Consider the following 22,110-nt stretch of genomic DNA (forward strand, 5'->3'; position numbering starts at 1 on the left):
GAAATCAGCGACGAGTTCAAAGTAGCTAGAGCTACAATAAGCAAAAATATTGAGACTTCTTACTTTCTTCGCACGGTGCAACAGCCGATGAATAGCCACTTATACATGGTAAATATGATAAACGGAAAAACTACTGTAAAGGTAAATTTGCCGGACGGTGAATAGTTGTACAACCGTGCAATAAAACGGTCGTTTGAACCTGAATCCTCTAATCATCTTGAACACCTACCTTCAGCCATCACTCTTCATCAGTGTGCTCTCTCGCTGAATCGACTAATTTGTTGGACCAGAACTCTGAACTTCTGAATTTTTCAGACATCAGCTCCCGTCGTTCTCCTGCCTTTTCTTCTTCCTCCGGACAGGAATCAGGACCACGCCCGAGACCAAGGAGCAAACGTAGATTTTTTGTGAATCTAAAGAGAGACACTAACCGACTCAACGAAATGTAATTGGCAATTGCAGATATTGGACCGCATCTAGAACCCTCACTGGAATCGCCCAAATACAAGTACGGATTTGAACTCTGGTAAGTGGATTTTGCTTGGGGAATTAGTGACGACGAAAACCGTAGGAGACCGAGTGGATGGTGGATTACCGGATTCTTGCAGGGAAAGAAAGACAGGGAATTGCTTTGTTCGGATTAAAACCAACTGCCGCACAGGCAATTGGTGTGCCGGACGGACTCGGACTCCTGCTTGAACTCGTAGTACTCTGTTAGCGAGGCGGCAACCAGGCTTCATATATACCCCGCTCGTCGATGGAGCAGATGCCAATTCTTCTTTTCCGATCGCTCGTTTCTCGATCTCCACCCTCCTCGATCTCGAAGTCGAAACCTCGATCTCCAATTCGAAAGAAAGCCAAGATCGAGAACTCGAGCAGAGGCGATCGAGCAACCATGGAGGTGCTGCCGCCGGCGGAGATCCTGCCGACCCTGGCCGAGATGAAGGCCCGAACTCCCAAGCCCATGAGGATCGCCTACGCCATCCGCTACGGCCGCCTGCCCGCGTCCGCCGCCGCCGGCCGCGAAGACGTCGCCCGGTGCGTCGCTGCTCTGGCGCGGACGTACGAGCCCGACATGGACGACCTCATGGAGTTCCCCGAGGTGGCTCTGAAGCTGCAGCCCGGGTCGTGCTACCTACGCGACCACGACGAAGACGCGCACTTCATCCGCGCCGATCCCGGCGTGATCGGCGTCGCTGACGGCGTCGGCAGCTGGCGCGCGAAAGGCGTGGATGCCGCCGCCTTCTCGCGCGCGCTCATGGCCAACGCCCGCGCCCAAGTGGACTCCGCCGTTCCCGGCACTCCCGTGTGCCCCTACAAGCTGCTGGAGCGAGCCTACGAGCAAACAGTCGCGGCAAGCACGCCGGGGTCGTCCACTGCGGTCATCGTCTCGCTCTCCGGCAGGGTTCTCCGCTGGGCGTACGTGGGCGACAGCGGCTTCGCGTTGTTCCGCCGCGGCAGGATGGTGCACCGCTCGCAGCCCCAGCAGGCCTCCTTCAACTGCCCCTACCAGCTGGGCGCCTGGGGCAACAAGGTCGGCGAGGCGGCCGTCGGCCAGATCGCGGTGAAGGACGGCGACGTGCTTGTCGTCGGTTCAGACGGGCTCTTCGACAACCTCTTCGACTCCGCGATCCAGCAGATCGTGCGCATGTGCGGGGAGCTCAAGTTCTCTCCCAAGATGGTCGCCGACATCCTCGCAGGCAACGCTTACTGCAATGCCAGGAGCAACCAAGACTCGCCCTTCAGCGCCGCCTCCCGGCAACAGCAAGGGACCAGCTTCACCGGCGGCAAACAGGACGACATCACCGTCGTCGTCGCCTACATCGTGTCCTAGACCATGCAACAGCTTAGCAACAAAGGAGGAAGAAAAGCAAAAGCAAGCCTCCTTCGGTTCGATAGTCATTGGTATGTCTTTGCTGGCCTCTCTAAACCTTACCTCGGGTGTTTATTCTAGGTTCTGCCGTTGCTCTACTTAGGGAGATTCTAGTGTGATTTGATCCTTTGTCAAGCATCCGTTTACAATTTTGCACGCGTCGCAGTGGGGTCTCCAACCTAGGGCAGCAAAAATTTCTATCGAGGCAATTAATGGTGTCCAAACTGAAATTCTTGGTCCCTTCACTGGTCCTAAACAGAGGGTTTAAGCAAATGAAAGGAAAATTGATCATTCGTCAAAAGCAAATAAATTGCTGAGATGAAAGCATGAGAAAAACTCATTGCACAAATAAAATAAAATCATTCTCCCGTTTGCTGCCTGGTTTGTAGCAGTGAGGGGAAAACCGAATTGAGGTTTGGACCCTCGGTCGTATGAGCTGCACTTAGTTTGGAGACTCTACTGTTCCTCGTGTAAGGTTGTTGATTGCTGCTTGGCTTTGGTTCACTTGCGCTGGAATTTTCATTCGTAGAGTCTTCATGCAGTTTCCTAGGAGAAACCACTCCTGTGTATGTGTGGCGAAACGGCTAGTCAAGGTTATAGATGATGTAATTCCTGGACTCCTGTGATGCGATGTAAAGCTCGTATATCAATGAAATGAGTTGGTTTGATTCAATCTTGGATTCCTATGTAATCTATGTTCGTTTGTTTGTTAGTTGTTGTTCACTAAGCCACGGTTCATAATTGTTGTTGCCCTCCTTCTCCCGGCCCCTTGCGTCCAATCTCCTTGTATATCATCGTGCAAAAGAAACAACCATCGCAGCGTTTTGGGCAAAAGAAACTTTGATGTCCAAACATTCTTCCATGCTGTAACAAGTAATTCTAATTGTGCAGTGAAAATACTGAATCGTAATAATGCAAGCCTCTGAAAACTCATTTAAACCCAAGAGAACAGAGTGAAGATAACAAACATCATTTGATATGCATTATATTGAAACGTTAAAATCCAATACACACAGAGACACAAGCTGTTACATGAAAGGTCACAGACCGACCAAAAGAACACCAAAACAACTGGTGATTTCCCGCAAGATTACTCCGTTAGCTAGTATTACGTGTGCTGCTCGTACACCAATCTCCTTAAGTCACCTCATGTGCCCGAGCAAACTCTCGCCGCATTCTGAATCACGCTGTTTTCATTGTGCGCCACCTGACAACCTGAGTGCATGTGATGTACAACTATAATTCTGCCAGCACAGATTCATCGCGGCACAAAGGTCGGGAGCAAGCAGAGCTTCATTGTGGAGCAAGCCTTCAGAAGTCATATTTCGTTCTGCCAGTCTTCAATATTAGGCAAAAGATATCAGACAACTGAGATGTCAAGCTGTAGAAATTCCATGCCTCAAGCATCGGCTTTCTTTGAACCTTTGAAATGGACGAGTAAGAACATCATAACACCCATCAAACAAGCAACAGCGAAAATTACAGTGTGTTGGTAACCATAAATATATATAACTGTACAAGTTACAATTGTTTAAACAAAAATAATAATGTATCAAGAAAAGGACCTGGATCAAATAAGTTCCCTACAAGTTGGAAAGATGGTGTACCTTAATATCCAAGGGCATACCATGAAACTGTCCAGCACCCAAAGGTGGAGCCCAATTATAAACTGCACAAGGCAGAAAGAATATAGATGCTCAATTGACTTCACCTGTAAATGCCTCATGCCTGGAAATTTTTCCAACCGCATATGGTAGATAAGATTTCGCAACCCGTGCCAGTGCTAACTGATCGCCTAGCATGCGGGAAGCCTTCATATATTTTGCGTTGCTTCAAGGGCTTCTCTGAAGAATTCCATAGCCCTAAAAGGAAAGGAAGGACTTGTTAATTTATTGCCAACCTTTTCCATGCTAAGATATGCTCCACAGATGTTAACTTACTTGGAGATGCCATCACTGGTCCTTCTGACCACTACAGACCCAGAGTTCAAAGGTTGGCCTTTGTTATTAATTGATAATTTGATACACAGAGATGGTGAGAGATAACTGCTTCTATAGAACAAATATTACAGAACATCATAGACCGTGGTTAATAATAAGTTTATGTTATCCACAGTATGTTAAAAAAAAATCTTCAGGTGGCGATAACATCATTCTGGTTTTCTAGGAATTGCTTCATACTTGGCCAATACAGTTAGAATTTACATACAAGAGCCACATTATGGTGAATACATTGATAGTGTGAATCGCGATCTACACTATGCAACAGTCAAGTAGCTACAGCAGAGAGAGCACATAACACAGTCAAATTAATGTCACAATGTCACGCGTGGATTTTTTGAACAAGAGTGAACATGTATTTCAAGGGGCCAACTCAGCTTGTCAGCACCTAAAAATGCGAGAAACTGACAGGAGTATGGAAGCAAAAGGAGAAACCATGGCACTGTAGGCGGTCGTGGTGGCCCTGCCAGCGGCAGGGCCGAGCACGAGGCGATCAGGCAGATTCAGCGCAGTAGGACGGTCCAGGTTCAGGACCCGCTCCAGCGCTCAGCTCAACCGCAGCCCGGAAACTGCAACAACGCACACAGATTGGATCATTCAGGAGGGTAAGCTGTGACGTGCGTGAAGGGGATTTGGTAGGCTGAGCTGTAGCGGGGCCCTACGGGTGTAGATTAGCGGGGCTAGGAGGATGGGCAAGAGGGACGGGAGGAGGGGGGCGGCGCAGCTTCGGGTCATGGAGATCGCCATGGGAGCGGCCTGGGAGAGGAGTGAAGCCGAAGCGACCTTCTTCTCGGCGGCGGTGCGGCAGTAGGCTACAGTGGAGGAGCACTTTACGTTTTAGCCACCATTTCTTCTACCGTATGAATATAGGTGGCCATCGGGCCGTGCTTTCTTAAAAAGCCCGAAAGCCCACTGGGCTTGGCCCGTTTGTGCCGGGCCCGGCACATAATTAATCGGGCCATGCCGGCCCGAGCACCAGGTTGTGCCGCGCCTGGGCCTCAACCTCAGGCACCCGCCCGGCCCGGCATGGCCCGATTAACTTTTTTATGTTTTTTATTTTTAGATTTCTTTCTTTGGCCCATCTTTTAAAAATCTGGCCCAACCTACCTCATTTTTACATTTGGCCCATCATCTCAACTAGTTTTGGCCCATCAACTCAACCAATTTGGCCCAAGAGTAAATTACAAAAAGGTACCACATTTGTAGCTAGGGTCCGAGGTCACGTCAAATTTTGCAAATTGTAAGTTTGTAACTAATCGGTACCACTTTTGCATCATGCGTTACAAATAACCCTAAGTTGTCGATTGGAGCACATTGAGGCCGAATCCAACAGGTCTGGCCCACCTGTCGGGCCAGCGTGGCAAAACCAGAACCTTCTCACTAATATAGCCATAAGCCAGGGGCAATACAAAAAGTCTCGGTCTCCTTCCCCAAATCCCCAGCCCAATTCCCTCTCTCCTTCGGCAGTCATGGAATAGCCCATGAAGATGATCATGTGGCCCTTATATTTTTGAAGGATCAATTCAGATGCCAATAGGCTAATAACCATAGTGGATAGGTACCTAATGTTGTAATAAATTCACACCTAGATTCTGTAAAGGATGTCGACATTGGTTTTTAGCTTGGCCACATTTTCTCTCTCTCTCTACCACCAAAGAGGTAACCCTCACTAGCTAAGTCAGTTGCCGTTTTCTTAGGTGGGAATGTTTGGTTAGGAATCAATCTGAAGATGCAAAAACAGGATTACAAAAGTTAAACATCTTGGTAGCTAATTACATAAAGAAGAGGAAAAGGAAGATCTACCTGTATGAAATGGATGAAAGTGTTAAGAATGGCCATGGACCTTCCATCCTTGCTATAAGAATGCTCTCCAATAGTTACAACATCAGATGACCCAGTATGAAGCAATTCACATGATGTGTTCATTAACTTGATAAAATAATCTTCTTCACAGCTTTAAGTCCTGACAAAGATGGGAAAATGTAGTTAGTAGCAACCCATAGATGCTGATGTCATTCACACAATACAGGTATGAATACTTATACAATAAGTGACTAAATTGTCCTATAAAATGCATATTACAGGACATCCTCAACTGTGGTTCATAATGATAAACATTCTCCACGGTGTGTGCAAAAATCTTCAGGCGGTTATAACAGCATTCTGGTTTTCTGGGAATTGCTTCATATTGGGATAATACAATTAGAACTTAATTCTTCTGCTTCAATTGATAGTTTGATACACAGAAATGGTGAGAAATCGCTAATTGGTCCTACAGAATACACATCACAGAACATCCTAGATCATGGTTGATAATAAGTTTACATTACCCACAGTATGTTAAAAACATCTTTAGGTGGTGATAATAAGTTTACATTCTGGTTTTCCACAGTTAGAACTTACATACAAGAACCACATTCTGGTGAATACATTGATAGTTTGATACACAGGGTAAGACATCGCACATCTACACTATGCAATAGTCAAATAGCTACAGCAGAGAGAGCATATAGCAGCCAAATTAATCTCACAATGTCACCCACCTATTTTTTCGAACAAGAATGAATACTGTATTTCAAGGGGTAAACTCTACTTGCCACTTGCCAGCACCTAAGTATTATAACTACTGTGTCACAATGCGAGAGACTGATGGGAGTATGGAAGCAAAGGAGAAACCATGGCACTGTAGGCGGTCGGGGCGGCCCTGGCCGGCGGCGGGGCGAAGCACAAGACGGTCAGGCCTATTCAGCACAGCAGGATGGTCCAGGTTCAGGGCCAGTCCGGCGCCCAGCTCAACCGTAGCCTGGAAACTGCAAGAACGGACACAGATTGGAACGTCAGGAGGGTCAGCGAGTCGGGGATTTGGTAGGCGGAGGCGTAGCGGTGCCGTACGGGAGAGATTAGCGGAGCGAGGAGGATGAGAAGGAGAAACGGGACGAGGGGGGCGGCGCGGCTTCGGGGCCTGGTAATCGCCATGGGAGCGGCGGAGTAGAGGAGTGAAGCTGTGAAGGCGAAGCGACCTTCTCCCCGGCGCGGTGGGCTACTGTCGAGAGGAGCGCTTCACGTTTTGGTCACTCGTGTGTTCGTAGATGCCGGCCACGTCAAAACCTAATCTTAAAATCGCCCGTGTACTCTATAATTCCAGTTCATTGCTTGGAGTGTCCAATTGACAGCTGCCTGTTTTTCTAATTGGCAACAGTCAGATTTTATTTGGATTAGTACGCTGGCACGTGTATTACTGGAAAAAGGAAAAAAACGATTGGATCCCAAACTGCTCGTAAAGGCTTTTTGGGCCTGAATTAAAACACAACAAAAATGCTGAATGATATCAGATCACCGGTGCCTTTGTCCATTCTGACTAAGTACACTTACAGCTACTAGACTAAAAATGCCAAATGCTAGCCTACACTAATTTTCTTGTTACTATCTGTTGTTCCTTACAACTAAAAAGAGATGAAACAAAAATGAAGTTCAGGCTAAATATCAGCCATATGACCAAAGTTGATCCAGGGGCTGATAAGACATGATCTTCTAGCTGTCAGTGCAAGCAATCTCATATTATGCTCTCCATGTCATGTATCGACCTAATTATGGCTGCTGCAAACTACCTTCTGAAAAAGACTGCAGGACCTGAACTCAAAAGGCAAACAACATCAGAAAATAAACAAAAAACTGATAATGATCCTGGGCAGTTGTAGTAACCATTAGCCCCACTAAAAGAAATGAAACCACCTCTCAGTGTCTCTGTTAGAACTGCAGTTCTAGAAGCTGGATAATATGTCTATAACAATATGATGTAATGTGTCTCCAATAACTGAAAATCAAATCTATAAGAAAAGGAACATCAGATTGGTACTAACAAAAAGAGCACATTGCTAGATAACACCTCGGGCTGCTTGTCATAGGCTAAGAAAGACAAGACTGAAAAAGACACGAAAGGCTAGAAAACTTACAAAGCAGAGAAATACTAATACAAGGCGGATAAATACTGAGAATAAAATAAGAATTTTTTGCAAGAATGACAAGGCACTGATGAACAATAGGTGATAGAAAATAAACGGTGAGTACTTGGAATGAGACTAAGACATGAATACTCAAGTACTTATGCTGAACATGAGACAAGACTAAACTATTAAAGAAACAAAAATAATTATAAAATACAAAATGATAATGAGAAATATACATGAAAGAATACTTAAGCACTTAACCTGATCGTACTGAGACTAAGAAAAGACTGAAACGGTTAAGAAACAACAAAAATAATTCAGGTGACTTGGGAGTATCTATCATTCTGTCTGACATTTCTAGGGAATATTCAGGTGAGAAGGGCTGAAATCTCTTGGAATTTTAGCTGTGTCAAGCAAAATTGTACAAAACAAAGCATGATCCTGAAATAAGATAGTATTGCCTGTGGCATTTGCAGGCATTCAGAATTTCAGATGAAGGAAAAGGTGCACTCACATGGGAGTGAGCGTTTTGGGACGGTGAGGAGGAGGAGGAGGGGCGTAACAGAGGCCATCCCGTAACAGAAGTAGACAGCCATGACGAGGAGGAGCGGGATGGAGTCGCCGTGCTTCACGACGTGCGTCAGCGCCCACGCGACGACCGGCCTGAGGGCCTCCCTCGCCGCGGGCCGCGCCGCCACCAAAATAACCGCCGCACCCTCCGGTCACCGGGTCTGCCGCGAAGGCTCGCTGGCGTCCGCCGCCATCTCTTTCGCCACCGCTGGAACCACTCGGAAGAACTGAAGCTTGAGACAGACAGTACCAGTGAGAAAGGGACCGAGACAAATGCAACCGCCGCTAGCTCCGAGAAGACTTGACAAATGCAATTTCCCCGACCAGCCGGCGGGACTCGAGAGCGCATCACCATCTCTGTCTCCGCCCAGCCGTCCGTCTCAGCCTTCAACGACACCGGAAACAAAGCGGACCACAACAAAAGACGAGCCCGATGAAACCAAGCCCAACAAACAAGGCATCAAGATACACGCTCGCTGGAGATCGGACGGACAAAAAAGTGACTGTCAACGAATTAAAAAACAGCCAGCTGACAAATAGCAAAACTGTTTTTTTAAGGTTTAGTTGGTTCTACCCATCCCGGTGGGAATCAACAGAGATCGATGGAATTTTAGTTCAATTTTTTCAAAATTCCTCTCAATTCCTGCAGGGTTTGGTGCATCCGATAAGGGCCTAACGGGATTCCAGTCCATAACTGAGAAAACAAGGTATTTCAAATAGAGATCGCTCATATGGGATGTCGTCTTCTATCCGGTGTAACCCACACGTCAGTGGCATAATCATCTTTTTTCCCAAATCCCTCCTTCTCTTCTTCCTCCGGGCGCTCGCTGCCTCTCCAAGCCAAACCGTAGTAGACTTCTCCAGCCTAGTACTCCCTCCGTCCCATTATATGAGGCACGCACGCATCCCAAGATTCCAAATTTAATTAACAAAATATAAATTATATTTCATAAAAATATATCATTAGATTCGTAATCAAATAAACTTTCTAATGATATATTTTTTACGTCATAATTTATATTTTGATAGTTAAATTGACGATCTTGGGACGCGTGCGTGCGTGCCTCGTATATTGGGAGGAAGGGAGTAATTAGTGGAAATCCTTGCAAACCAGTAAAGCCATGCGCAGCTTCTTGTTTGTAGCTAGCCGCCGGCGGGAAGAACGCCGGCATAATTAAATTCGGTCGATGTCCCCGTGTTCTTCTTATTTTGGATTCGATTCTTCTTTCTCTCGCCCTCTCATTGTGCTTATGCAATTCTGCCGGAGGTCCATTTTAGCGTGGTGCCGACGGGTGCGAGGATGGTCGGGAGCATGCAAGCTGCGGATGCAGCGAGGCGGATCGGCGCGCTGCTGTCCCTGCTAGCGCTGCGTCGGATCCTCGCCGTGCTCCAACCCTTCTTCTCCTCCTGATCCCGCCCTTCCGATGGCGGGCGCAACTAGTAGGGGGACGCGGCGGCGTCCACTGTGGCGGCGTCGACGTTTCTTCGCGAGTGGGAAGAAGGGTGCCGGCCGAGTCGCCCATGGCCTGCGCGCAGAGCCAAGACTTGGCGCGGCGCGAGGCCGCCGTGCGGCGCCCACAGGAGGATGGGGTTCAGGACGAAGTTGCCATCAGCTACGGGAATGGCATCGGCGGCGGGGATTTGGGGAGGAAGAAAAGGAGGGAGGAAGAAGATTTGTGTCACTAACATGTGGACCCATATGTCAGTGGACCCACTCGGTGCCATGTGAACAATCCCTATTTCGAAAACCTTATTTTATCCATTATAGACCGGGATTAGAGAAGTACAGGGTGCCAACTTTAGGGATTCTGAGGTTAGGGTTTGATGTGGCCGGCCTTTACAAAGACATGGTTCAAAATAGACTTTACGGTATTTATAACGAACGTTCATTCTTTAGTCGAAAATTATGCCTGACATTGCGCCACTTGTCTTGTGAGGTGATAACTTTAGTTCTATGAGGTGTCAACTTTGACTTGTGCGGATGGAAACTTTAGTTTGTGCCGGTGACAACTTTACTCCGTTGTTGCGTCAGGCTAGGGAATGAGTGAGGTGGCAACTTTAATTCTGTGAGAGTGACAACTTTAGTTTTGGTTATGTGTGGATGTGAACTTTACCCATCGCGGTGGAAGACCAATGAGCGAACATTCACTCCCTCTTAAAAGGAAGGGCCTCTGTTAAAAGGAAGGCCTCTTGCAGCATATATATGATGACAAGAATATCGTAGAAATGTAAACCACTCCTTATACACAAGATATGTACATCCAGTAGACGTGTCGTTAAGGTGACACTCCGATCGCATGTGTTAGCCCAGCTGGTTGCATCAGGTTATTTTGTGGGAGATTATCTAGTCCAGCTGGCTACTTAGTTGTATCAACTCCTTCTGTGAGAGATTGATAATTGAATCTGCGATTACTCGTGCGCTCGACTTCATGTAGCCTCCTGAGAAAAGGGGTTATAATGGTTGATGTGTATGTGACACGCGGGAGAGAAACAAAAAAACATAAAAGACAGGAGAAATGGCTCACCTGATGTCAACATGAGAAGTGGAATGTTTTGATCAACTGCGAACCTAAACACCTTCTCATCTCTGTTCACCACACCCTCAGGACTTATCTGGAATGTGGGAGAGAAAACATGTTGGATTCAGCAGTCTATCACCAACTAGTGGAGCAGGGAACACAAGCGAAACAAGGGCAACAAGTCGTTTATAAAGTAGTAGTATTTTTCTTCTTCTTTTTTTGAAATTTTATAAAACGTCAATTTAAGAACATTTTCCACTTTCGTGTTGTGATATTACTAAGAATCAAGCTTAGGTAGGGAATTACTGGACTACTCGAAGTCTTTGTTGACGTTCATGATTAAGATTATGTACGATGATACCATTAAGACATTTTCTGCAGTTTGCAGAATAGTAGAATACATTCTGCACAGGGAACTTACTTATGGGGCCTGATGGTCTTTGCGGGAAATAGAGGACATCGAGTTGAACAGAAAAATACCTCCAATCTGCCCAATGGATCACCATCCAGGATGTCTGTCCCAGCATTGTAAACAATCAACTGGGGCTGAAATCTTGTTTGTGCAACCTGCAAACAACATGCTCCAAGAGGAACTATAAGAAGCAAGTTTGTAAACAAAAAGAGTGAAAGGTTAAAAGTGCAACAAATCTGCAAAAATATGGAAACAACAGGTGTGTTCCCAAGTAACATGAGAAAAGCAGTACTCCCAGAATTATAGGGTGTGACCATTTCCTCGGAAGGTAACGTGAGAAACAATGTTGGCTAAGTGCCAACCAATTTTGAACTTGTTTTCTCCCATTTCAAACCTCGTTTGAGTGTAACCATCACATTCTAAAATAGTATATTAAAATCCCCTTCATGTCCAGTTTATTGTAAGCCCAAGCACATATATCATGCAAAATATGGCACTCACATACCATATTTCACCTAATAATTATATTTAAGAATTGCAGAGCGCACATGAAAAGTTAGTTCATAAATGTAATTTTTTGTGAGCGTCCCATCCATGAAGGTAAAGGTACCTCGAGAGCCTGGTCAAGCTGATCCAAGTAGTCGTCTGTTTTTGTCCCACTCTAAAATGCACAATCACATAATGTATTCAACTCAACTAAAAAAAACAAGAGAATGATAACCAGCAGCTAGCAAGAGGTAACTTACAACTAACTCAACTTTTTGATCAATATACCGCTTAGCAGCATGATCCTAAAATAAAGTAATGTCAGTTCACATAGAACATCAGAAAGATTATTGGTACCAGATAAAATTGTATGATAATATGCAAAGACTGAACTTAAAGTTGGTGATAATAATGACAGACTAATCTTTGAATAGTGTGTGTTCTATATATTATATCATATTAATAGACACTAAAAATGATTGTAGTATACTCAGCTGGGACTACTCTTCTTTCAGTTCTGATATACTTCCTCCGTCCAACAAAAGATGTCTCAACTTTGACTAAATTTGAATGCATCTATACAATTAGTCATGCCTAGATACATCCAAATTTTGACAAACTTAAGACATCTTTTGTTGGACGGAGTGAGTATGCCAAATTATATCAAAACTGCATACCATCTTCCAAAACAGGATGTACAATATACATTTATGGGTTCAGAACAAAACTTATGCTCAACATCAGCAGAGGAACAAAAATCTAGACAAGTAACCTCTAAACCATAAGCAATCCTGGACCGCATATTTCATGATAAAGTAAGAGTATAACCAGCAGCGGCAAAAAGAAAACTGATATTCCACAGGTGTAACAAAAATTCTAGATGGAAGTTCTTACAAAGGGATAAATTCCAGCATTGTACATGTCCAAAATGTAAACCCTTCCTGCAATGCAAGTGAAAAAAAGGCATCACTGTGTCATTATAGTCAACACAAAATGAATGGAAGAACAGAACAGATGGTATACCATCATCGGCAAAATCCTTTTCATGACCGTTTCCTTGGTGAGCATCCAAATCTATGATCATTACTCTGAAAGTGATTTGAAAAGGATAGTATGTGTGAATCTAAACTAGTTAGTAACCAATGTTTACATATGTTTGCAGCCATGCATTACCAGCACATTGTGATACTCCTATATAATTGGCAAAGCATAATGCTAGTAAGATGCAAACAAGCATAGCCATCTTCCTAGGGAAGAAAGCACGATTAACATGATAGAAGATGATCAATAACACAGATATTTACATAACATGGTTACAACATTCCAGGCAAGAACATACTTTGTATAAGCCACAAACATAGTTATAATCTCTGTATATGAATTATGTCTCTTACCTTGATATATTTAAACGGTCAAAGGCAAACTGAATGCAGAGTGAAATATCAGCATATGCACAAAATCCACCCCCTTCCTCTGCCGAACAATGGTGAAATCCTCCACCAACATTAATGGCCCATCCTCTCTCAAGCGCAAGTTTGGCTGATAAAATGGACCCACCCACCTAGGAAAGAAAAGAAAATAGCTTATGGGGCTTCCCTGATACTCAAATTATGCATCGGGTTGTTTTCAGTACAAATGGGAGCACAAAATCACAATAAATCACCTGCTTCCGGAAGGGGAACAGTAGCTTTTGCTGCACCAGCCAATTAGGAATAAGCGATACAGGAGGAACCTAAGATAAAGCATCTCATTAGCAAAACAAGCCGCATAATTTGCTATCAATAAGGCCAATTCAACTTCCTCTGCGCAATTAGAACCTCCATAATGGTGGCAACCCTGAAGCTGGTCTTCAGGCTGTTTAGGTATGACTGCGTGTGAACCTGGTTAATCAAAGCCATGGAACAAACAAAAAAGGGATCAGGCAAAACAAGAAGGGCTATGAACCGAGCAAAACTAGCCCGTTGATTATTGCTTCCTACCACCAGTAAATCTTCCTTGGAAGCCTCCAATGGCTCGACCACTCGGTTCTTTTCCAGGTGCCCTTCTTTGGTGAGGAACTTGCATATGCGGCCCCATTTTGCGGAATCAAACGGGTGCCTGCACAAGATTTTGCACGCACGGTATAAGCCGTACCCCGAAACATGTCTATGCAGGTAAAGGATAGGCGTCAGCAGCAGCTCACAGCTTCTCGATTCCGAGGAAGGCGATGTCGTATGCCACCGAGTAAATCACCGGAACCTGCAAGACGAAACGGAGGACAAATTAACAAGTGATCAGTGTAAGTGAGTACGCTCCAGTTCCTTGGACGGGAGGAACATGTCGCGACCGAACCGAACGACTGACCTTGGACGGTGGGACGTCGAGGTAAAGCTTGCTGGAGAGGATACGATTGTGGCGGAGGAGGTCTGCCGGGCTGGGACCCGACGCGGAGGAGGCGGAGGGGGATGACATCACGGGCGCCGGCCGGGAGGAGAGGTCGCCTCTGGGTAGGTCGGGGCTGGGCTGGGTCGCGCTGCCGAGGAACAACCATGGAGATGGGGCTCGGGAGAACCGGTGCGGTTATGTACGCTTTGCAAACCAGCCCCTCGTAGTTTGCGAAAGTACATTTCGGGCCCTCCTTTTGACCTTGAGGCTTTGCGACTTGCATTGCGAGCCATTGGAGAACCCAGGATGGTTATTCACAAAAGAAAGTGACTAAAACATAAAGTGCTCCTCTCCTCCGCTCCACAGTAGCCCAACGGCCCACCGCCGCCGAGGGAAGCTTCATCACTCCTCTCCTCCGCCGGTCCCATGGCGATCTCCAGGCCCCGAAGCCGTGCCATCCCCCTCCCCCCGCTTCTCCTGCTCATCCTCCTCGCCCCTCTAATCTACTCCCGTAGGTCCCGGCCACGCCTCGGCCTACCAAATCCCCGTTGCGCACGCCAGAGCTTACTCTCCTGACGATCCAATCTGTGTCCATTTTTGCAGTTTCCAGGCTGCGGTTGAGCTGGGCGACGAACCGGGACCTGAACCTTCCCCTTCCTGCTGCGCTGAATCGGCCTGATCGCCTCGTGCTTGGCCCCGCTGCCGGCCAGGGCCGCCCCGACCGCCTACAGTGCCAAGGTATCTCCGTTTTGCTTCCGTACACCCATCAGTTTCTCGCATTGTGACATAGTTATAATATTTAGGTGGGAAGTAGAGTTGGCCCCTTGAATGCAGTGTTCATTCTTGTTCGAAAAAATGGGTTGTGACATTGTGAGATTAATCTGGCTGTGTTCTCTGCTCTTTCTGCTGTAGTACTAGTTACTTGATTATTGCGTAGTGTAGATGTGCGGTCTATTACCATTTCTGTGTATCAAACTATCGTATGTGAAGAAACTGAAGTTTTGCACATACTGTGGAGAATGTAAACTTATTACTATTGACCACAGTCGAGGTTCTCGAGGATGTTCTGTAATCTGTACTTTATGGGATGACTTAGTCACTTATCGTATAAGTTATTCATATGTGTATTGTGCGAATGACATCAGCATCTATGCGGTAGCCACTGACTACATTTTCCCATCTTTCTCAGGACTTAAAGCTGTGAACAAGATCATTTTATCAAGTGAAACAACACATTATGGAGAACGTGTTTCTTTTGTCACAGTATTCACAACCTACAATTCTGACCCAGATAAAGCTAGCAAAATGTCATCTGGTCTTGTAACTGTTGGAAATCATTCTTACAGCAAGGTCGAAAGGTCCATTGCCGTTCTTAACACTTTCATCAGTTTCATACAGGTACATCTTCATTTTCCTCTTGTTTATGCGATGGCCACTAATTAACTACCGAGATGTTTAGTTATTTTTCTAATCATGATTTTGCATATTCCGAATGGTTCGTAACCAAACACTCCCACCTAAGAGAACTGCAACCGACTTAGCTAGTGAGAGTTACCTCTTTGGTGGTAGAAAGAGAAAAAATGTACCAAGCTGTAAACTACTCCCTCCGTTTCATAATACTTGTCGAAATGTTACAAGTATCTAGACGCTTTGTAGGAATAGATACATCCATTTTTGGACAAATTTGAGACAAGAATTATGGAACAGAGGGAGTAGAACATTAACATCGCCATCACACTTTCTCATCCTTCTATGGAATCTAGGTGTGAATTTATTATATCATTAGGTACCAATCCACTATGGCTATTTACTCTATTGGCATCTGAATTGATACTTCAAAAACATAAGGGCCACATAACTATCTTCATGGCCGATTGTGGTGTTTTTTGTTTAACATCTAATCTTATTTTAGAACCCTGCAGGTGTCAATGCCAAGAAGCAATGTGATAATATTAACTGATCCTAAATCAAATTTGTCAATAGATCAAGGGAATGCTGTAATTCTGCCTATTGAAGGAAATTATTCTCGAGGAAATTTGATGCTTCAGAGAATCAAGTCCTACATTGTAAGTCTGTGTGCTTCATTCAAGAAGCATATGTTTTTTTAAGACTATTTATTGCTTATGTGATTTACAAATATTACTGCCCTCTAACCATCTTGACGTGATACTTTCTTCTAACTCACTGGTATGTTTGTGTTTCTGGTTCATATCCAGGCATTTCTAGAGCTAAAATTTGTGGAGCTTCAGAGAGTGGACAGGTTTACTCATTTTGTTTTCACTGATTCTGATATAGCAGTGGTTGAGGGTCTTGGACACATCTTCAAGAGATATCCTCATTGTCACCTTGCTCTTACTTTTCGTAATAACAACGGCCAACCTTTGAACTCTGGGTTTGTAGCGGTCAGAGGGACTAGTGATGGCATTTCCAAGTAAGTTAACATACATGGAGCATATCTTAGTATGTTAAGTTGGCAATAATCTAATAAGTCCTTCCTTTCCTTTAAGGGCTACGGAATTCTTCAAAGAAGTCCTCAAAGCATACAACTCAAAATATATGAAGGCTTCCCGCATGCTGGGTGATCAGTTAGCACTGGCATGGGTAGTGAAGTCTTATCTGCCATCTGCTTTTGGAAAATTTTCTAGGCATGAGGAATTTACAGGTGAAGTCAATGGAGCATCTATTCTATTTTTGCCTTGTGCAGTTTATAATTGGACTCCACCTGAGGGCGCTGGACAGTTTCATGGTATGCCCTTGGATGTTAAGGTACAACATCTTTCCAACTTGTAAGGAACTTATTTCATCCAGGTCATTTCTTGATACATTATTTTTTTTGTTTACAATTGTAACTTGCACAGTTATATATTTATTTTTGTTATCAACACACTGGTTTTCGTTTTTGCCAGTTTGATTAGTGTTACACTCACACATGCTGAATCTAGGAAGCTCCAGCTCCCAGTTTCCAGGAGCATGTTAATCTAATAAGGATGCTCATCCTATAGCATCCTTGAGTTTTTGTTTACTAATTGTGATAGCAATACCAAATCTGACATAATGTTCTCAGGTCATCCATTTCAAAGGTTCAAGAAAGCGTTTGATGCTCGAGGCATGGAATTTCTACAACTCGACCTCTCACTTGTCTGATATGCTGTGCCTAATCTTGAAGAGCGGCAGAACGAAATATGACTTCTGAACCTTTGCTCCACAATGAAGCTCCAGACTTTTGCGCAGCAATGAACCTGTGCTGGCACAATTATTATAATACATCACAGGCATTCAGGTGGTATACAATGGAACACGGCGAGTGTTTGCTCAGGCACACGCGGACTTTGGGAGATTGGTGTGAAGCAAGAGTGCCCCCGTACAAATAGCACAGGATAGTAGATAGCAGGGTGATCATGTAGGAAATCACCAGTTGTTTTGGTGCTCCTTTTGATAGGTCTGATAGCCTTCATGTACCAACTTGTTTTTTTCCCGTCCAATGTATTAGCAAATTAGGATGATTGGTTCTTAAATTAGAAATGGATTATCAGCTCGTACGATGTATGGCCATCGATTCTGCCAGAGTAGTTTTGTTGGGTTTAAATGAGATTCTCATGGCTTGCTGTACTTTGAATCAGTTTTCAATCCAAGGATGCTAGAACGTACACTGTAATTTCTTTTGCCCAAAACACAATAAAGAAATTTCATACATACTGCCAAGATTGAATCAAACCAACTCATTTCATTGATATACGAGCTTTACATCGCATCACAGGAGTCCAGGAATTACATCATCTATAACCTTGACTAGCCGTTTCGCCACACATACACAGGAGTGGTTTCTCCTAGGAAACTGCATGAAGACTCTACGAATGAAAATTCCAGCGCAAGTGAACCAAAGCCAAGCAGCAATCAACAACCTTACACGAGGAACAGTAGAGTCTCCAAACTAAGTGCAGCTCATACGACCGAGGGTCCAAACCTCAATTCGGTTTTCCCCTCACTGCTACAAACCAGGCAGCAAACGGGAGAATGATTTTATTTTATTTGTGCAATGAGTTTTTCTCATGCTTTCATCTCAGCAATTTATTTGCTTTTGACGAATGATCAATTTTCCTTTCATTTGCTTAAACCCTCTGTTTAGGACCAGTGAAGGGACCAAGAATTTCAGTTTGGACACCATTAATTGCCTCGATAGAAATTTTTGCTGCCCTAGGTTGGAGACCCCACTGCGACGCGTGCAAAATTGTAAACGGATGCTTGACAAAGGATCAAATCACACTAGAATCTCCCTAAGTAGAGCAACGGCAGAACCTAGAATAAACACCCGAGGTAAGGTTTAGAGAGGCCAGCAAAGACATACCAATGACTATCGAACCGAAGGAGGCTTGCTTTTGCTTTTCTTCCTCCTTTGTTGCTAAGCTGTTGCATGGTCTAGGACACGATGTAGGCGACGACGACGGTGATGTCGTCCTGTTTGCCGCCGGTGAAGCTGGTCCCTTGCTGTTGCCGGGAGGCGGCGCTGAAGGGCGAGTCTTGGTTGCTCCTGGCATTGCAGTAAGCGTTGCCTGCGAGGATGTCGGCGACCATCTTGGGAGAGAACTTGAGCTCCCCGCACATGCGCACGATCTGCTGGATCGCGGAGTCGAAGAGGTTGTCGAAGAGCCCGTCTGAACCGACGACAAGCACGTCGCCGTCCTTCACCGCGATCTGGCCGACGGCCGCCTCGCCGACCTTGTTGCCCCAGGCGCCCAGCTGGTAGGGGCAGTTGAAGGAGGCCTGCTGGGGCTGCGAGCGGTGCACCATCCTGCCGCGGCGGAACAACGCGAAGCCGCTGTCGCCCACGTACGCCCAGCGGAGAACCCTGCCGGAGAGCGAGACGATGACCGCAGTGGACGACCCCGGCGTGCTTGCCGCGACTGTTTGCTCGTAGGCTCGCTCCAGCAGCTTGTAGGGGCACACGGGAGTGCCGGGAACGGCGGAGTCCACTTGGGCGCGGGCGTTGGCCATGAGCGCGCGCGAGAAGGCGGCGGCATCCACGCCTTTCGCGCGCCAGCTGCCGACGCCGTCAGCGACGCCGATCACGCCGGGATCGGCGCGGATGAAGTGCGCGTCTTCGTCGTGGTCGCGTAGGTAGCACGACCCGGGCTGCAGCTTCAGAGCCACCTCGGGGAACTCCATGAGGTCGTCCATGTCGGGCTCGTACGTCCGCGCCAGAGCAGCGACGCACCGGGCGACGTCTTCGCGGCCGGCGGCGGCGGACGCGGGCAGGCGGCCGTAGCGGATGGCGTAGGCGATCCTCATGGGCTTGGGAGTTCGGGCCTTCATCTCGGCCAGGGTCGGCAGGATCTCCGCCGGCGGCAGCACCTCCATGGTTGCTCGATCGCCTCTGCTCGAGTTCTCGATCTTGGCTTTCTTTCGAATTGGAGATCGAGGTTTCGACTTCGAGATCGAGGAGGGTGGAGATCGAGAAACGAGCGATCGGAAAAGAAGAATTGGCATCTGCTCCATCGACGAGCGGGGTATATATGAAGCCTGGTTGCCGCCTCGCTAACAGAGTACTACGAGTTCAAGCAGGAGTCCGATATACTGACGGGGAGGCAGCTGGCAGTTGGTTATTTTCTCAAGTTAGTTTGAATCCGAAACGAAGCATCGCTCTGTCTGTCTTCCCCTGCAAGAATCCCCCATCCACTCGGTCTCCTTCGTCGCAACTAATTCCCCAAGCAGAACAGAACATTCCAGAGTTCAAATCCGTACTTTTATTTCCTTCTCCAAACGCGCGGCGTTGCTCTCATCTGGTCGGCGACGGTGATGGCGTCGGCGAGGCTTAATTTGGGGAGGCGATGGCCAGGGGCAGAACAGGTTCTGGAATCTGGATGCGGCCAAACATTAAATCTGCACTGGCGAGTTGCAGTACTTCGAAAATTAAAATTAAATCGGTTAGTGCCTTGCTTGATTCGCTCAAAATCTACGTTTGCTCCCTGGTCTCGGGCGTCATCCTGTCCGGAGGAGGAAGAACGGGGAGGAGAACGACAGGAAAGACGGAAAGGCTCACCGGCGAGCTCCATGCCGTGTCAGGACTCACGAGCTAGTTATATCAGAATTCAGAGGTTCAGAGTTCTGGTCCTTGCTCCTTGGTCGATTCAGCGAGAGAGCACACTGATGAATGTAGGTGTCCAAGATGATCGGAGGGTTCAGATTAAAACGGGCGATTTAACAGTTTTATTGGGTGGCGGTGTCCGGCAAAATTTACCTTCCAATTGCTTTTAAAATTTAACAATTCCCATTGCTTTTTTTGTTTGACCGATGCTTGGACTAAAAATTAGTCCTAATAACACGTGACTTCAGTGATGATAAGTAAATACGGGAGCTGCTAATTGGCGGACGTCCACCCAATTTCAACCTGGCCGACGAATTCCGACAACCCATTTTTGGGCCGTTGGAACATTTTTGGGAACTTTTTATTTTTTTGTTGCTCACTGGCTTTAAATTTCTCCAGCTTTAGCTTTTAACTAGCTGGTTATGCGCGTTCCGCCACGCCTGTGAATTTTTGTAATCCAAAGAACTGACAAAGCACAAAATTTTTAGGCACGGAACGGGCGGAAGCACGGAAAGAACGAAACTTTGTTTCCGCCTTCGCCCGGAAACCAGTGATGGCATCTAAAAATGCTCTTATGCGTCTTTGAGCAACTGTTGGGCTTGAAGATTAATTTTCGCAAGAGTGAACTAATTTGTTGGGCGTGCTAAGGAGTCGGAGGCCCAATATACATGGTTGTTTTGTTGCGGAGTTGGATTGTTTCCCGTTTGGTATCTGGGATCCCGGTTCATTATAAGGGTATTTTTTTTCCTTCGACTGATGTTTTCATAAAAATTAGTGTGACTTGTGTGGTAGAAATCCCGTAAATACATTTTTAATAACAGTACAATAATATCAACTTTATGCTACATAAATTAAACATTAATGCGTTGTTTGTTTTTTAGGAAATTAATGTGCTAATTGTTGGCTAAAAGCTGGGTAAAAAAAGCGTCACGCGTCTTATATTTTAGAATGGAGGGAGTATTTATTTACCATATGGTGACGAATGTAAGAAAATTATTAGATACTCCCTCCGTTCCATAATTCTTGTCAAAATATTACATGTATCTAGATATTTTTTAGGAATAGATCGATACATCCATTTTGGGGCAAATTTGAGACAAGAATTATGAAACGGAGGGAATACTTTTTTATGATGTAGGTCTAGCTATTTCGTGCTCATCTTTGATTTTGGTGCATACTTTCCCTTTAGGACTATGGAATTTTTAAAGGAAGTACTTGAAGCATCACAGCCTAATCAAACTAGTGGTAGTATGGCAAATCTCCAAGAGAATAGCCATAATACCACTAGTCAAAACAAAGAGATCCAAAATAAAAATGGAAAACTCAAACTTACCAAAAAAGAGGAAAAGATTGTTAGAGGACACCGTTATTTCGTGACCTTTGTCGAATCACACTGCGGGAATGCGTTTTTGCCCACTACCTCTACAATTTCGTGGACGTTTGCTTGTTTGATTGTGTTTGCATTCTCCATTTCTGCGGCTTCAGTTTGGGTTGCTGACTGCCTGGGTTCTGGATGCGCTCCAAAATCTGCAATCGTTTTGCATTCCGTTGAATTGTTCAGTGTCTCGCTGTAGCTTCACTTGAACTCTAGGCCCCGAACGGTTTGATCCCTGGTATCGGGCGTCATCCTATCGTGAGATAGAAGAAAGTGCAGGACAACGACGGGAGAGACGTACGGAGGTCGGAGGAGGTTTTGTACTGGCGAGTTCGATGGTGATGTCTGAAGAATTCAGAAGTTCAGAGTTCTGCTTTTTGACAGATTCAGCGAGAGCGCACGCTGATGAAGGTTGATGGCTGAAGGTAGGCAGGTGTTCAAGATGATCCGAGTCTTCTTCAGATTGAAACGGGCGATTAAAC

General features: G+C 45.7%; 4 protein-coding genes and 1 long non-coding RNA gene across 9 annotated transcripts; 2 read left to right on the forward strand and 3 right to left on the reverse strand.

Moving 5' to 3' along the window:
• Positions 1–224: 224 nt before the first annotated feature.
• On the forward strand, positions 225–2,546 carry LOC100825671 (putative protein phosphatase 2C 24). The gene has a single exon (XM_003560593.4). The coding sequence runs from the start codon at positions 758–760 to the stop codon at positions 1,832–1,834; it is 1,077 nt and encodes a 358-aa protein (XP_003560641.2). The 5' UTR covers positions 225–757; the 3' UTR covers positions 1,835–2,546.
• Positions 2,547–2,827: 281 nt separating this feature from the next.
• On the reverse strand, positions 2,828–8,778 carry LOC104581534. 3 transcript variants are annotated; one of them, XR_002962310.1, is made up of 6 exons: positions 8,335–8,778; positions 6,766–7,503; positions 6,550–6,683; positions 5,677–5,836; positions 3,814–4,442; positions 2,828–3,735 (listed from the first exon to the last, which is right to left on the reverse strand). It is a non-coding gene; the product is annotated as an uncharacterized LOC104581534 (long non-coding RNA). The 3 variants fall into 3 exon arrangements; XR_002962311.1 differs by lacking the exon at positions 8,335–8,778 and having other exon boundaries at positions 2,828–3,295; positions 3,439–3,735; positions 6,766–7,064; XR_001405953.2 differs by lacking the exon at positions 8,335–8,778 and having other exon boundaries at positions 2,828–3,295; positions 3,481–3,735; positions 6,766–7,048.
• Positions 8,779–10,524: 1,746 nt separating this feature from the next.
• On the reverse strand, positions 10,525–14,387 carry LOC100833556 (histone deacetylase 2). Of its 2 annotated transcripts, none has more exons than XM_003563674.4 (13): positions 14,151–14,387; positions 13,990–14,045; positions 13,787–13,904; positions 13,625–13,687; positions 13,471–13,539; positions 13,202–13,368; positions 12,831–12,895; positions 12,702–12,748; positions 12,068–12,112; positions 11,932–11,982; positions 11,390–11,476; positions 10,916–11,003; positions 10,525–10,829 (listed from the first exon to the last, which is right to left on the reverse strand). In XM_003563674.4, the coding sequence occupies exons 1-13, from the start codon at positions 14,256–14,258 to the stop codon at positions 10,735–10,737; spliced, it is 1,059 nt and encodes a 352-aa protein (XP_003563722.1). In that variant the 5' UTR covers positions 14,259–14,387; the 3' UTR covers positions 10,525–10,734. The 2 variants fall into 2 exon arrangements, 1 of the variants encoding a protein (XP_003563722.1); XR_001405457.2 differs by having other exon boundaries at positions 10,775–10,829; positions 11,331–11,476.
• Positions 14,388–14,477: 90 nt separating this feature from the next.
• On the forward strand, positions 14,478–17,780 carry LOC100833864. 2 transcript variants are annotated; one of them, XM_014897531.2, is made up of 8 exons: positions 14,478–14,682; positions 14,775–14,909; positions 15,361–15,569; positions 16,094–16,237; positions 16,388–16,602; positions 16,679–16,772; positions 16,876–16,937; positions 17,236–17,780. In XM_014897531.2, the coding sequence occupies exons 1-8, from the start codon at positions 14,598–14,600 to the stop codon at positions 17,267–17,269; spliced, it is 978 nt and encodes a 325-aa protein (XP_014753017.1). In that variant the 5' UTR covers positions 14,478–14,597; the 3' UTR covers positions 17,270–17,780. The 2 variants fall into 2 exon arrangements, with proteins under 2 accessions (XP_014753017.1, XP_003563723.1); XM_003563675.4 differs by having other exon boundaries at positions 14,481–14,682; positions 16,679–16,937.
• Positions 17,781–17,875: 95 nt separating this feature from the next.
• LOC100826297 (putative protein phosphatase 2C 24) lies at positions 17,876–20,126 on the reverse strand. The gene has a single exon (XM_003560594.4). It carries the CDS (start codon positions 19,662–19,664, stop codon positions 18,588–18,590), a length of 1,077 nt encoding a protein of 358 aa, XP_003560642.2. The 5' UTR covers positions 19,665–20,126; the 3' UTR covers positions 17,876–18,587.
• Between the last annotated feature and the right edge of the window lie 1,984 nt (positions 20,127–22,110).

The sequence above is a fragment of the Brachypodium distachyon genome, chromosome 1 (genome assembly GCF_000005505.3).
Source record: "Brachypodium distachyon strain Bd21 chromosome 1, Brachypodium_distachyon_v3.0, whole genome shotgun sequence".
Taxonomy (NCBI): Eukaryota; Viridiplantae; Streptophyta; class Magnoliopsida; order Poales; family Poaceae; genus Brachypodium; species Brachypodium distachyon.

Bases quoted from the DNA above. Each gene is read 5' to 3' on its own strand.
- LOC100825671 (XM_003560593.4), top strand. From the start codon at position 758: ATGGAGCAGATGCCAATTCTTCTTTTCCGATCGCTCGTTTCTCGATCT.
- LOC100833556 (XM_003563674.4), bottom strand. From the start codon at position 14,258: ATGTCATCCCCCTCCGCCTCCTCCGCGTCGGGTCCCAGCCCGGCAGAC. The intron at 13,540-13,624 runs GTTCTAATTGCG...GCTTTATCTTAG, and splicing joins GGGTTGCCACCATTATGGAG to GTTCCTCCTGTATCGCTTAT. The intron at 12,113-12,701 runs GTAAGAACTTCC...ACTTTATTTTAG, and splicing joins ATGCTGGAATTTATCCCTTT to GATCATGCTGCTAAGCGGTA.
- LOC100833864 (XM_003563675.4), top strand. From the start codon at position 14,598: ATGGCGATCTCCAGGCCCCGAAGCCGTGCCATCCCCCTCCCCCCGCTT. The intron at 16,238-16,387 runs GTAAGTCTGTGT...GTTCATATCCAG, and splicing joins AGAGAATCAAGTCCTACATT to GCATTTCTAGAGCTAAAATT. The intron at 16,603-16,678 runs GTAAGTTAACAT...CTTTCCTTTAAG, and splicing joins ACTAGTGATGGCATTTCCAA to GGCTACGGAATTCTTCAAAG.
- LOC100826297 (XM_003560594.4), bottom strand. From the start codon at position 19,664: ATGGAGCAGATGCCAATTCTTCTTTTCCGATCGCTCGTTTCTCGATCT.